The following is a 15,277-nucleotide window of genomic DNA, read 5'->3' on the forward strand; positions in this document are numbered from 1 at the left end:
CCGTGCCTGTCAAGCCAGCTCCTCGGTGCCAGAAGCTACACTGGGGCTTACAGGGGATTACCTGATCCATGAGACCGGTTCTCAAAAGAAAAGTTTTTACTCTGTATCTTGTAGGGACAGGGGGCTTTTGATAGTGAGACTTCAGGCTTATTAGAGCGCTTTCGTTTTCATTTAGTTAGAACAAGAATTTAATGACTTGCAGAGAATCGACCTGAATGCTAAGACACACACACACACACACGCACGCACGCACGCACGCACGCACGCACGCGCGCGCACGACAGGAGAAAATGTGAGAGTGGAACCCGGATGTGCTCGGCACAGGCCCGATAAGGCTCGCACCCCACCGCTACACCGCCATGAGATCCCTGCACCTGCCAGCTGCCGCTCGAAGGGAACGGGAACACTTGCCCGACCGCAATCTGTTCATCCCCAACCCTTCTCTTCACCAAAATGCAAGCGTAAACAAGAGCCGTAGAGCGCACCAGAGCGGGAAGTACACCTTTAAGACCTCCCTCCCCGCGCGGGACGTGGGCGCGGCCCAGTCCCCCCAATGAAACGGAAGCAAGGGGCGGGGCCGGCCGCGCTTGAAAGCGCAGAGCGGGGCTGGCAGTGGGCGTGGCCTCGGCGCCAGCTTTGAAGACCGGGGAGTTGGGTGGGGCTTGTGGGTAGTTAGGAGGCCCGGGAGGGCCCCTGAAATGGTGATTGCCCACAAGCCTATTAGGAGTCCGATCCTAGAGTCGTTTTGTGACACCTGGTTAAAGGAGAAAACAATCCCAGCAAATTGTCCTCTGAAGTCCACGTAAGAGGCTCGCAACGCGCGCACTCACACCCATTCGCATTAGTCTCCAAACTTGATGACCTGAGTTCGAATACCTAAACCCATATTGTGGAAATATAAACTCCTTAAGTTGTCTTTGGACGACCAAACATTGAGTAAGTTTCCCCCAATATATAAATAAAACAGATCACAGAAGAGTGGGCGTGGCCTTGAACCACCAAAAAAAAAAAAAAAAAAAAAAGAAAAAAAAAGTGGCTTCTATGTCCCTAAGCAAGATCAGGAAGGGTTTTGATCCCTGTTCTGCGGAAGCAGAGGCAAGCGGATTTTCATTGAGTTTGAGGCCAGCCTGGTCTATAGAGCGAGTTCCACAGAGCCAGGGCGACATGGTGACCCTGTCTCAAAAAACAATTTAAAAAAACCCACCGAAAGCCAATTTGAAAACCGGAGGTCTGGCCTGTACTCTCTAGAAAAGGTAGGGCCAGTAAGCGCGAGGGAGCATGGCAAAGGGCACATGGCTCAGGCCTCATTCTCGGTTCATACCGGGAATGTACATAGTGGAAAAAGAGAACCTACTTTTCTAGACTACTACTAAGTAGTAGTTCCACCTACTTTTCTTACTTTCATACATGTACATACTAAATAAATACAAAAATTTAGCGTTTTTTTTTTTTTTTTTTAAGCAAGAGAAATGAGGCGGCGGGAAGTGCTGCTATGTCTTTAAGCAATTAGACTCCTCCCGCGAGTGGGCGTGGTCGTGGACAGCGCCTTGAAAAATAACCGTGGGGGCGGAGCTTGGCAATTGTTCGTTGTGATTGGTCAGATCCTCGGGCGGTGGTTCCTAGGGGCGCGTGCGCACGATGCTTCCTCCCGCCTCTCAGACGCGGGGGCGTGGAGGAAAGAGCTAGCACTCGCTCTTATTGGCTCTCGCGCTGGTCCCGCCCTCTAGTCGAGGGCCCTCACGTGACGCGACGGCTGGGGCCTCCCGGCGCGGGGGACGCTAGTGGCCAAGATGGCGGCAGAGCTGGTGGAGGCCAAAGTGAGTGAGCTAGAGTGGCTCCGGCCGGGACAGGCGGGTGGCAGAGTACGGACCGCTCCTTGCAGGAAGCTGGGAGGACGGGGGGCGGGGTGTGGCGCCGCGGGCTGGTGAGGGTGCGACCAGGACGCAGGCTGAGCCTGCGGGCGGGGGGCGGGGAGACCGGGGGCGGGGTCGTCAGCACCCTCCTGAGGTGTCCCTGCCGCGTACTGTCACTTCTTTACCGACCCGATCTGGGGTTCATACTGTGGGGTACACAGCTTCCCTAGTGCAGGCACTGTCCTCTCCTGTGGTTTAGCTCCATTGGGACAGAACTGGGGGTTCTTCTGTGGTCTCGGAAGCCGGAGGAATGCAGAGTGACTTCTCCATCGGGTTTCCAAGGCAACGAGTAGGACTCGGGTCCCGGTGCCCCCCTTCCCAGCCCTATAGGCCAGCATGGGGAAGGTTTGCAGGGATTGCCACAAATCCTCTGATTCTCGGGGCCCAGACTGACACCTCCCACTACTGAATAAGTCAGACTCCAGACTCAGCCCAACTATGAGTGCTCAAGTTCATTTTAGAGACTCATCCCTCGAGTCCCGCTCCACACTTGTCCGCTATGGGGTAACTCTTCAGCCTCCAGTGATCCTGACTGTAACCCATCTCTAACCTCTACATCCTGGTGAATCATCTTGTAGGGTTTCACTGCTGCGTGGTGAAGCCCACTGGACCCACCACCCCATTCTTTTTGTGTGTTCCCCAGATTGATCCTCATAGGACACCGTAACTGAGTCCAGGGGCGCACCGTTTAGGCTTTTTCCCCTCCATTTCTGCATTAAGGTACCAGGTCTCTTGACCTTTCACCCAACTTGAGTCCCCATTAAGCCTTCCTTAAGTGCAGCTTGGCTTAAGTTCCATCCAGTTCTCTGTCTCCCTGCGAAGGCTCTTGCTCACTTGTCCCTCCTCAGTTACTGAAGGCCCTGGGTCCTCAAGCATCTTCCCACCTGACTTGCCCCTCCCCACTTCCCTGGTTCCCTTGTTCCATGGTCCTTCATTCCCCATTCCGACCTTTAGGATTATTCTAGAGGCTCTGATTAAAAAGTGTACTCCTCACCAGGTGTGGTGGCACACACATTTAATCCCAGGATTCAGGAGGTGGAGGCAGGGAGATCTATGAGTTCAAAGCCAGTCTGGTCTACAAAGTGAGTTCCTGGACAGCCAGGGCTCCACAGAGAAATCCTGCCTCAAAAGTGTACCCATCTTTCTCCCCATTCACTCATCCCAAATCTACACCATTTATATAGATTCTTGGGAAACAGGACTTTGAGATGGGTACATGTGAACTGTGCAGGTTTGGGACCCAGTTTTACTGCTTGAAGCCCCTGTTGTAGCATCCTAGAACATTGGGGGAGGCCAAAGCCTCTGTACCCGCCTCTCCCCTCAGCAATAAGGACTGTAATTGCTTTGTTGCTGTCTAGATCCTTGAAATAAAAGCTGATGACCTCTGCTTGACCCTCTGCCAGCTAGACCCCTCCTCCCCCTTAGTTAGGTGGACTCGACCTTCCCTGCAGTGGCCCAGAGGGGCTCCCGCTCTGGCCCCTCACGTCACGTTAAGTATGATGGCAACACTTCCATTTCTCCGGTAGCTTTCCTCCAGTCTGTCACAATAGGTCAGAGATTGTGTCTTTCGAGGTCCTCTGGGGCTTCCAGGAGGCAATTGTGTTTGTGGATGAACGGACCATGCTCCATCATCCTGTGGGTAAATGGTCCCTACTGTAGGCCTGGAGCAAAACTTTCGTCCTTTATCCCTGTGTTGGGAATCTCAGCTTTCTGAAGAGCCTGGGCTAGTGACATAGCTGAGTACAGCCACTTCTGTCTGTGTCTGAGCTGTCGCTCCACATCATGCCCCAAGCTGAAGGCTCCAGAAGGCATGGCGCTGATGCTGTTTATAAACTGAGCCCTGGTAGTCAGTGCCAGGGCGGGAAATGCTCTCCGGGTGATGGATGAAGGCTTCTTCCTGTGCGCCAGTCCCGATGCCCTGCTGCTCCCTAGCAGGCTGCTTGGGCCATCGCAGCTGCTGAGAAACCTGACCCAGACCATATGGCAGCGACCTGCTGCTCGGATGCTTGCCATCAGTCCTTGGTATCCACTGGGACTGCACAGCCCAGCTCTGGCCAGATAACCGGGGGCTCCTACCTCACTGCACTGCTTCTAAGTTGTGAGGGTTTGGGTACAAATGTGCTAACTGTGCTGCTTGTCCTTGCATGTGGAGGCCACATACTCTAGAGTCCCTGGAGAGTCGGGGCTTCCCTGTCATCCTCTAGAGGTCTGGGAAGCCTGGTAGCCATAGGCCAAACTCCAGCCCACCCTGTCACATCAGGAGTACTTAAGTCATACTGTAGTAGCTGGCACCCCAAGTCTCAGGTGTTTTTTGGAGTTCCCTGGGACACTGCTTTTGGTGCCAAGGACCATGTTAGTTACATAGGGTTCAGCACCCCAAGTGACCAGACATCCAATGGGATGGAGCCTTTGTGTATGATCTTCTGTGTCTCCTTGTGCCACTTGAGGTACATGTCCCAGCCCTGTTGAAGTCCCTTTTTACCTCCACACTTTATTCAGTGAAGGCCAGCATCAGGACTTAACACAAGAGGCCCAGCTGGCCTCTCTCTTGGTCCTTCCATCTGTGAGGACCTGCCATGGCCAGGTGTCAGCCGTCAAGAGTGCAAACGGCTCACCCGAGGACCCAGGTCATGTTCTGGAATCCCCTTGTGCTCTGGTTGGTTTCTCTTTGCATGAAGCACCCCATAGGTGTATTCCTAGGCCTGCCCATCTGTGTCATTAGCTAGTTTACTGCTCTGTTCGGTTTTGGAAACCGGCTTTTTTCGTGTGGGCCCATTTTGTTCCTGGGTACCCTGGTGGTGCCTTGGGGGTACTTCTGGCATAGTTGACTGAAAACCAAGGGCAGGGTCCAGGGTGCCTTATTGGAAGACCTGTCTCAGTTCATGGTGCCATTGCCTGAAACCAGCAGGTCATACCTACTCTGGAACAGCACTCATAGGTAGCAGGAATTTGGTGGCTTCCCCAGGGAACTGGGTGGTTGGGGAAAGATGCAAGTTAGAGGATCACACTCCTGAGGGCTGCTGTGGTTCCCCTTTGTAGAACATGGTGATGAGCTTTCGAGTGTCAGACCTGCAGATGCTGCTGGGCTTTGTAGGCCGTAGCAAGAGCGGGCTGAAGCACGAGCTGGTGACCAGGGCCTTGCAGCTGGTGCAGTTTGACTGTAGCCCAGAGCTTTTCAAGAAGATCAAAGAGCTGTATGAGACTCGCTATGCCAAGAAGAGTGCAGAGCCCGGCCCACAGGCACCACGGCCCCTGGATCCCCTGGCGCTACACTCCATGCCCAGGACTGCCCTGTCAGGGCCCACCGTGGACTACCCCGTGCTGTACGGGAAGTACTTGAACGGACTTGGGCGCCTGCCCACCAAGACCCTCAAGCCGGAGGTGCGCCTGGTAAAGCTGCCCTTCTTCAACATGCTGGACGAGCTGCTGAAGCCCACGGAGCTGGGTGAGTGGTGGGCGTCGTCCAGGAGACCCCCAAAGCAGGCCCAGCACTGTGCCCTATGGCCTGGGAGGCAGGGAAGCCCTGGCCTTCTCATCACTTAGGGGCTAGACTGGCTACAGACTGAGACTGTTGAGGGTGTGGCTAAGGGTGTAGGTTGAACTGTGAGCTAAGCATTCACTAAGGTGCATGACCTTTCATAATTTTTCGCACCCTACTTAGTCAGCTGAGGCAAGAGGATTGCCATGGTCTTGAGGCTAGTCTGGGCAAAAAGACTAAAAGAATTACATATGTTATGTATATGAGTACACTGTAGTCTTCAGACACGCCAGAAAAGGGCATTGGATCCATTACAGATGGTTGTGAGCCATCATGTGGTTGCTGGGAATTGAACTCAAAACCTCAGGAAGAGCAGCCAGTGCTCATAACTGCTGAGCCATCTCCTCAGCTACCAGACTCTGATTTTTAAAAGAAAAAAAAAAAAAAATCTAGGTATAGTGGTTCATTTCGGTTATCCAGTTATTTGGAAGGGGTTCAAGTTTGAGGCCCACCTGGGCTAGATGAAACCCTATCTCAGAAGAAAAAAAAGATAGATGTAAGTCCCAATTTTAGGGTATCAGGATCCATAGACTGGTCAGATGTCCACCCTCTCTGTTGAGCCATGGATAGCCTCAAAGCCTCTACAGGACCTGAGGCTTTCTCAGATTCTCCAGACACCCAAGTCCCTCCTTCTCCCTCCTGCCTGCCTCTGCATAAAGCCCAGAGGTTGGGGCAGGCTCCTAGATGGGCAGTTCCTTCTGTTGACCCCACATGGTGCTCAGGGGCCTCCCCACTTCCATCCTATTTGACAATCTTCCCTGGGTGGCACTTCCTCTACTGTAGCAAGGCCATGTCCCCTTTATCCTGGGGGGGGGGGGGGGCGCTGTGTTTAAATTGGAGCTGCTGGAGGTGCCTGAGGAAGAGCAGTGGTGATGCCCTATGGCGTAGTCCAGGACTTTCCTGTGATCAGAGGCCCCACCCCCTCATTGAGGCTCTGCCCTTCTTCTGAAACCCATAGTGCTGATGGGGGCTTCTAGGCAGAATCCCTGGTACCCCACCCTGCTCTTCCTGTCATGATCCAGGTGCTCCAAGGTTTCCACAGCTCTTGGGAGCCTTGGGGCCAAGCTGACTGGGTGTCATCTTGAGGAAGACCTTAGTGCCAGGAGGTTGGCCCCTGGCCTCCCAGCCTGCATGACAGGCTTCCTTCCTGCAGAGCAAGCCAGCCGTCACTCCTCCCCACAATGCATCACTGTGCCCTTACCCCCCAGGGACCTCGGTCACCTGATCTCCGGGAGAGCATGCTCCCCTGTATACCAGCGGCTTGAACAAAGAAGTCTAGCCTGCCTGTCTGCCTCCTCATCAGGGCACCCCCTCTCTGGGTCTCCCACATCTCGAGGGGCTGCTGGATAAGAGTGCTGAGCCAGTATGTAAGGCCATGATCTCTTAAGTTCCAAAATGCAAGATTTCACATGCTTGCTCAACCCTGGCCTAGACCCTTCCCAGTATGAGTCCTGTGATGCCAGTTCACAGTGGCCAGCCCCTTTCCCAGGGGGTGAAATGAGTCCCATGATACTGTAGGATTCCCTGGAAGAGCATACTGCTTAGTCTGCACCAGGCAGACTGAAGCTATAAATCACCTGAGCACCCAGAGCGGGGAGGGGAAAAGGGAGGGAGACAGTGGCTGCAGACCAGAGCATACTGACCCCTCTAACCAGAGAGAGCAAGGGACTTACTCAAGAACACAACAGCCTGAGCTAGCCCTCCAGACTGACCCCCTTTCCCACCAGGCTGTACCCTGTAGCCCTGTTTGTCTGGGGGGTGTATGTTGGTTTCTCCCCCACTTCCAGGCAAGGCAGGCCCAAGTAGGTAACAGTTGCTGACCACAGCAGAACTCACTTAGGATGAGAGACCTGGGGGCTCAGGCAGAAGTGAGGATGGTGTGGGACTGGGTAGAGGAAGAGGTATCTGCTGGCACGGAGCTCTGTGTCCCTTGAGCAGTTGGAGGTTTCATTGGAACTCCTGGGGTCATCTAGATGGAGTGAAGTCATTGTAGTAAGAAGTAATGGGGCCCGGACCTGAGGGCATGGCCAGGGCTGGGGCCATGGGACAGCGACCACTGTAGCCCTTGCTGTATCCCGAGTCCATGTGGGTCCGTCCTCTGGCTGTGGGGGAAGCATGCTATGTCACTTGTTTTATTGATGCAGTTTTTGAGGTAGGGCTCACATTGTAAGCACAGGGTGGCCCGAAGTTGTGATCTTCTAGCTTCAGTCCCTACAGTGCTAAAAATAGCTAAGAATAGAGGTCCACCTCCTGGCATTCTCAGAGGACACTGGGAAAGTCTTCCCGGTTCTGTCTGCAGGGCCTTTGCATAGGCTGCACCTCAGCCACCCGCACTGTGCCTTATTACCTGCTCCAAGCCTTTGGGCCCTGTCTGTCTTTAAGGGTCCTCCCCAATTCCCTGCCCATATGATATCTCCTCAGCCATAGCTGGCTTTCAATACTACCTTTGTCTGTTGTTCTTTACCTTTTGGGTTTTGTTTTGTTTTGTTTTTTTGTGGTATTTTGAGGCAGGGTCGCAGGTAGCCCAGGCTGGCCCAACTTGTTATATAGCCAAAAATGATCATGACCCTCTGATCCTGTTTGTTCCTACTGAGCTGCTAAGGCAGGCACCCCTGTATCTGCAGTCACCCTTGCTGTCTGATACCCAGGTGGGCCTGGTTGATTTAGGTCACAGATTTGGGGCAGGACAGTAGCACAGGTGAGCCAGCAGCTCTTGCCCATCCCAAGGGCACAGGCTGTAGTCCTCTGTGCCCAGTCACACCCCCACCTAACCACGAATCCCAGTGTCACTGAGTGCTGCTCTTTCTGTCAGTCCACTCTCTGCTGACCCCTAACTCAGCACGTTTGTGGTGGGCTAGGATGGCTGTGTGGAACTGGACCTAATGGTGGCTGGGTGACACAAGCCCATCACATCTCTGCGATGGCTGGCCTGGAGCAGGTTGGACCACACTGTTTGCCTTGACACCCCTAGAACAACAGCTAAGCTTGCATTAAATACCCATCACCTTAGGGAGGCGGTGGTGGGGTTTGCTTTTAGTCCAGCACTCGGGAGCCAGAGGCAGGCACATCTCTGGACTGGAGGCCAGTCTGGTCTACAGAGCAAGTTTCAGGACAGCCGGGGCCACATAGACTTCTTGTGAGGAGGGCACTTATCCCTTAGCCCAGGCTGAGGGGCAGTAGTGTTGTCTCGTGGGACGCAGGGATGCCCAGGGCTGGTCCTGGATAGTCCTACATCTCTGTTAGGTCCCCACTGCCCACCTCCACCCTGGAGTGCACAAGACTAAGAGAGACCACATGACGATGACGATCCTGGGCATTATCTTCTGAGGCCCCGAGTGTCCTATCCAGTTTCCTGTCTGCCCCATTGGGCCTTGGTGGTCGCCCTGTCCATGTGCAGTGCCCATAGTGTGGGGGTTGGTTTTGGTTTTCTTTTGAGACAAGGCTTCTCTGTGGAGCTCTGGCTGTCCTGGACTGGCTCTGTAGACTCACTTCCTGCCTTTTCCTCCCCTATGATGGGATTAAAGCGTGGGCCACCACACCCGGTCAGCCGTGAGGTTTTGGTCAGGTACTCTGACACTGTTGCACAGGACAGACATGAGAATCAACGACATACTGGAGTAGGGAGTGGTGACGAGCTACAGAGCCGTCCTCCTACATCCAGGAGAAAGGTTGCAGGTTCAGGGCCAGCGTGGGTTATAAAGTGAGAGCCACACTGGGTGCAAAGGCCCTGGCTTGGGGAACACCCTGTGGTCCCCTCCAACATGTGGGACCCTAGACAGCAGTGTGCTCACCAGGCAGCCTGCGTCTTGCCTGATGCCCACCCCTCACACAACAGAGACCTCTCCTACCCCTCCTCACCCCAGGGAGGATGGATGGTCTCTACCTCCTACCCAGCCATTGTGAGCTCAGGTGTCTGCCATGGCTACTGGGATAGTCCCACCTTCCTCGGGGTGATGACTCCAGGTAGGCCGATCTGAGTGAGCCCATGTGGCCCTGGGCTCCAGCTCTTTGCCTCAGGCCCTGCAGCATCGAAGCATGCAGCCTTCTATCACCCAGGGACACATGGGCTCTACTGTATATTATGCTGGGCTGGCTGCATAGTGTGACAATCCCCTCGCCCCACCCACTCCACCCCCAGGTTCAGAATCTGCCTGTACTCATTGTGTGGTACAGGCACCATAGCTTCGGGTCAGAAGGTTCCAGGCCAAGGGCACCAGCGTCAGCTGTTCTCGTATCTGGGGTGCTGCCTGGCAGGGATGGTAGAACTGTGGGCCTGTCCCCACTGCTGTCCCTACGGCCTCAGGCTCACCCTGAGTCCAGGCTGGTTTTTGAATCCAAGATGCTTCAGCTTCCTGCACACTCCTGCTTTCCCTCAGAGGCCTACTGTGGCCACACTGCATGGCCCTGCTCTGACACGTCCACACGAAGTTAGAGCCCTCTGCCTTTGGGATACCTGGCTCCAGGGGGACCCAGAATGGGGGAGGCCAGTACATGTCACTGAAATTTCAGGCAAAGAGGGGTGGCCTCTGTTCAGCCAGGCTGCCTGACCTACATGTGTTCAGTCCCACAGAGCGCAGAGAAGCTGCAAGAGAGCCCGTGCATCTTCGCGTTGACGCCCCGGCAGGTGGAGATGATCCGAAACTCCAGGTGGGGCCCAGCAGGCTCCCACACCCACCCACTTGATGCCAGGAGCTCCCCAGGCACACATGTCATCAGATGGAACCCAGGGTCCCTTGGGTGCTGTGGGTGTGGGTGAGCCTTCTGTGAGTCTGGGCTGCCCCTGCCCCGTGTGTCAGGCAGAGGTCAGGCTGTGGTGGCCCTGGGTGGTCTACGCTGCCACTGACCCCTGCCCTGCCCTGCCCACAGGGAGCTGCAGCCTGGAGTGAAAGCAGTGCAGGTGGTGCTGAGGTATGAGCCACACCCTGCCCCTGACCCCCCCCCTGCCTCCTCCGCAGCCCCAGCATGCTGTCTGTGTTGTATTGCCATGACTGCTGTCACTGCCCAGGCTTTCCCAGTTCTTTTTCTTTGGCTGTGTGTCCCCACAGCCCCATGTGCTGTCTCCCCAGGATCTGTTACTCTGATAGCAGCTGTCCACAGGAGGACCAGTACCCACCCAACATCGCTGTGAAGGTCAACCACAGTTACTGTTCAGTGCCGGTAAGCAAGGCACCTGGGGAGTGGGGTGACATAGAAACAAGGTAGGAATGGGGACTTGGTGGGGCTGAGCAAAGCTCTGTCCACAGGGCTACTATCCCTCCAACAAGCCTGGTGTGGAACCCAAGAGGCCCTGCCGCCCCATCAACCTTACCCACCTTATGTATCTGTCCTCGGCCACCAACCGCATTACTGTCACCTGGGGCAACTATGGCAAGGTGAGCACCTGTGCCCAGCACCCATCTGCTTCCTGTCCACCCTGTGCCCAACACCCCATCATCCCACATTGATGCCCTGACACAGCCTCTCTGTCCACAGAGCTACTCTGTGGCTTTGTACCTGGTGCGACAGTTGACCTCCTCAGACCTGCTGCAGAGGCTGAAGACCATCGGGGTGAAGCATCCCGAGCTCTGCAAGGCTCTGGGTGAGTGGTAGGGCATGCAGTGTCAGATGTGGGGCACAGGTGCAAGGCCAGCCTGGGGTCAAGTTCCTGGCCCTCAATGTGGGATTTTAGGGTCCTGGTCTGTGGTCTGTGGGCACGGAGCATGATGAGCAACAGGCAGGGCCTGAGGGCGGTAGGACATGGGGGATCGAGAGGATGTGAGGTGCCAGGGGTCCCGTTACTATGACAGGGAATTGTTCTTTTAAGAGTGTTTCTCTTTGTAGCTCTGGCTATCCTGAAGCTCACTGTATATAGACCAGGCTAGCTTTAAAGTTGGAGATCTGCCTGCCTTTGCCCCCCCACCCCCAAGTGCTGGAGTGAAAGGTGTGCTTGTGATGGGTGTTTTTAAATGGAGACAGTGTAGTTCTGAAAGACATGGCCCCTCCAGCAGGCCTAAGAGCCCACAGTGCCCACCCACCCACCCTTTGCTGATGGGTGCTCTCACTGGCTCTGGACCTCCTCAATGGTCCTGTTTCTTTGCAGGACAGGCCTCAGCCACCTTGGAGGCATTCAGGCCTGTTTTGCCCCTCCCAGCTGGGGTTGGCCTGGCCAGGTTCTAGTCTGTTCTGAGGAGGAGGGTGCTGTCATGATCCTCTAGCTGGGTGGAGGTGGCCCAGGCCACCAACTTTATTGTTTGTTAACCAGGGTTTGATGCACAGGTGCACCTTGTATGCGATTGGTCAGTGTCCCACCAGTCAAGTGGCTTGGGAGAAAGCTTTTGCTGGCCTGAAGTTACAGATTCTGTGGCTTCTCCACGGTGTTCTCAGCTGACCCCTCAAGGCTGTGACAATGCCATAACATATGGCCTCTGGGAAGCAGTGCCTCCTGGATCTTTACAGAAATGCCATGCAACCTAGTAAAACCTCAGCAGGTGTGGGAGCCCCCAAAGGCCCCTCTGTGGAGTGCATCAGGATTTGTGGGGCTCAGGCTGGTTGGAAGTGACTTTCCAAGCAGGCAGTCAGGAGCTAGAGGCCAGCTTGGCCTGCCTGAGACCTGCAGTTTCCTTTAGTTGTGGAGAGAGCCTGACAGTCCTCATCCCCTCTGTCACCTCATACAGTCAAGGAGAAGCTTCGCCTAGACCCGGACAGTGAGATCGCCACTACAGGAGTGCGAGTGTCCCTCATCTGCCCAGTGAGTCCCATCTGTCCCCAGCCCCATGGGTGGTCATTGTGGGACAGCAGTGTCCTCACATCCCCTCTGTCTGCTCTCGAAGCTGGTGAAGATGCGACTCTCGGTGCCCTGCCGTGCGGAGACCTGCGCACACCTGCAGTGCTTCGACGCCGTGTTCTACCTGCAGATGAATGAGAAGAAGCCCACGTGGATGTGCCCTGTGTGTGACAAGCCTGCAGCCTATGATCAGCTTATCATAGATGGGTGAGTCTGACCTGGTCTGGGCCACACCAGTCTAGACACTACTGTGTTTGGGGTGTCTCTGAGAACAGAGCCGAGCTCTGCACTGGACACACCAGTTGCCTGACCCCCCTGCTCTGAGTGCGTAGCCTGTGGCCTCTGTTGTGAGATGATTGGGGCCTTGGCAATGGGAAGGGCCATATACCTTAGCTTCCGGCTGCTTGCTGTCCCCTGTGCATGTGACCTTGAGCTCTCAGTCTTTGCAAGTGGCCCCCTGCAGTTGTGACTTCTGTGTGGGGAGGGAGAGAACCGGGCAGGATCCTGTCCCATAGCACAGAGAGGGTGTTGCACTTTCTCTTGGGATGTGTTGGCTCTCCACTCCAAACACTGAGTCTCCTGCCAGATGCCAGCCACGGTTCTGTGGCCCTAGAGCCAGCACAAGGAGCTGAGACCCTCAGAACTACCTGTCCTGGGCCTCAGGCACCTTGTCTGTCCTTGGGTTGGGAGGAGTAACTTGAGGGTACCCCCCATCCCCCAGAACCTGCCATTCAAGCCTAACCCACTCCCAGAAGGTCCCAGCTTTTGATCTGCCATACTCCTGGTGAGGAAATGGAGGCCCTTTAAGCTCCCCCAGCCTGCAGATGGCCACTTCCCTGGCCAGCTCTAGCCTTGGGTGGAGTGAGGACGCCCCTGGGACTGGGTATGTGGGCTGGACTCAATTGTGCTCTGTTCTCAGCCCGGCTGCAAGCCCTCCCTCCTCCTAAGCTCCCAGCAGTGTCAGTAGCCAGGGCTAGCAGGCTCAACAGGTGTCTTTGCCCTTGGTGGAGCCCTGTGCCACCCCAGTGTAGCCAGGAGCCTTCTGGAAGAAGGCACCTGTCTGTAAATCACCGACATGATCCCTGGGCTGTGGGAAGGCAGTAAGAGCTATGTTCAGCCCGCGGGGCCTCAGAGATCGTATAGGTGTGAATTCTCCAGGTACATAGGGGTGCCAGGCAGTGTGTGCACTTTGTGCCTGGGCCCAGACCTGTCCACTCTGGTGCCCACAGGCTGCTGTCGAAGATCCTGAGTGAGTGTGAGGATGCGGATGAGATTGAGTTCCTGGCAGAAGGTTCATGGCGCCCAATACGTGCAGAGAAGGAGCCAAGCTGCAGCCCACAGGGCCCCATCCTGGTGCTAGGTGAGTCCTGCATCCAGCATCCCCCAGCCGCGCCAGCCAGGGCGGGCGGCTGAGCACTGTTGCCCTGTCCCCACAGGCACCTCGGATGCTAACGGGCTTGCACCAGCCTCCAGCGCCCCCGGCATGGGCAGTGGCCTGGGTGGTCCAGGCGGCGCCGGTAGCGGGGCGGGGACGGCGGGCGGCCTGGAGAACTGCAAGACGGGCGCCGACGTGGTGGACCTCACACTGGACAGCTCATCGTCCTCGGAAGACGAGGATGAAGACGAGGACGACGATGAGGACGATGACGAGGGCCCCCGGCCAAAGCGCCGCTGCCCGTTCCAGAAGGGCCTGGTGCCCGCCTGCTGACGCCGCTGCGGGGCGCTGGAGGGCGGGAGCCGCTCCCGTCCATCATTCCCTGGCCCACCCCTCCCCGGCTCCCGGCTCCTGTACCTCTGGACTCTCCTCTTTGGGGGATTAAAAAAAAAGTAAAATGACAAAAAAAAAAAAGTACAAAAACAAGAGAAAATAAACACTTACACAGGCCGGCAGCCTGCACGCCACCTCCCGGAGCAGCCCACAGGGCGCGGGGACCTTGGACACTGGACAGCAGCCGGCTGTCACCGCTCCCCTGTGTTGAGGCCGAGCCCTGACCCCGGAGCGCCGGCCCGGTCGCGAGCAGTTTAGTTGAGAAGCCATGGTGGGGCGGCGGGCCGGGGACGGCGGCCACAATGTGCAATAACGTGGTGTCGCGGGGCCGGCCGCGGACCCGGGTGGCGTGGGGGGGTGTCGTTTTCTAGCCAGCTACCTCGGTAACTCCAATTCATTCAGGTTAACTTCCCCATGGGGCAGCCGGCCGCGGGCTTGGGCGCTGTCGCCCTGCTCTTGTGTGGCCCGCGGTGTGGGGCTCCCCGGCTGCCTCCTTATTCTCGGGAGCCTCGCTCTTCCAACGCCCCGCTGCCAGGCAGACCCCGGGGCATCCTGCCGCCCTCCCCACCCGACTTTGTCAGGAAGCAATACCGGGTCCGGTCTGGAGCTGGGCGGCCTGGTGGTGTCACCGCATGAACTAGCCGGGAGGCCGGGGGGTGGGGGGGCCTGGCCAGCCACACGGCACTCTTTTTCTAATATTTGTATTCTAATTTAATTGTTTTTTAAAAATGCAAATAAAAAAAAAAAAAAAGAACGAAGAGTAGCCGGTCCGGCTTCTGACCATCTGTGGTTTCTCTGTAGCCTAGGCTAGCCTGACTGTCCTCCCTAGGAGATGTGCATGGGGGGGTATGAGTTAGCCCAGGGGACTGCTTGTTGGGCACTGATGAGCCTCATTATTACCAGGACACTAGGGTCAGGGAAGGCCAAACAAGGATCTGAGTCCCTACCCACCAGCAACTTGGGTGGGCCCGGTGTAAGTACCCTCCCACACAGAAATTTGAACTCAGACTGACAAAAATTTGTGTAGAAAATATACTGATCTGGATCAAGGCTCGAACACAGAGTGGACAGTCCTGGAGGACTCTGCTCAGTAAGAAATCCATGCGCTGGTGCAGTGGCTGCTCAGTATAAGGCGAGAGGCCTGCACCACACTTGACACTGGAAACCTCAGAATGGGAGCAGGGATGCATTTCATCACCTGTGAAAGGCATTTCAGGCTACAGCAGGCAGGCAGGCCTAGTTATCCAAGAGCAACTGGGCATAACCCTGCCTGGGCTGCACAAGTAGGAAGACAC

At 55.9% G+C, this 15,277-nt stretch overlaps 1 protein-coding gene across 1 annotated transcript; it reads left to right on the forward strand.

Annotated features, from left to right (window-relative positions):
- The first annotated feature begins 1,773 nt into the window (after positions 1-1,773).
- PIAS4 (protein inhibitor of activated STAT 4) lies at positions 1,774-14,657 on the forward strand. The gene is made up of 11 exons (XM_080934994.1): positions 1,774-1,817; positions 4,953-5,358; positions 10,014-10,098; positions 10,318-10,359; positions 10,518-10,608; positions 10,695-10,823; positions 10,924-11,029; positions 12,105-12,178; positions 12,261-12,421; positions 13,444-13,574; positions 13,651-14,657. Exons 1-11 carry the CDS (start codon positions 1,791-1,793, stop codon positions 13,920-13,922), a joined length of 1,524 nt encoding a protein of 507 aa, XP_080791120.1. The 5' UTR covers positions 1,774-1,790; the 3' UTR covers positions 13,923-14,657.
- Positions 14,658-15,277: the final 620 nt, after the last annotated feature.

This window comes from Micromys minutus, assembly GCF_963924665.1.
Source record: "Micromys minutus genome assembly, chromosome: 22".
NCBI lineage: Eukaryota > Metazoa > Chordata > Mammalia > Rodentia > Muridae > Micromys > Micromys minutus.

Excerpts from the sequence above, each read along its gene's own strand:
- PIAS4 (XM_080934994.1), top strand. The coding sequence starts at position 1,791 with ATGGCGGCAGAGCTGGTGGAGGCCAAA. Across the intron at positions 1,818-4,952 it reads CAGAGCTGGTGGAGGCCAAA|AACATGGTGATGAGCTTTCG; the intron begins GTGAGTGAGCTA and ends TCCCCTTTGTAG. Across the intron at positions 12,422-13,443 it reads GATCAGCTTATCATAGATGG|GCTGCTGTCGAAGATCCTGA; the intron begins GTGAGTCTGACC and ends TGGTGCCCACAG.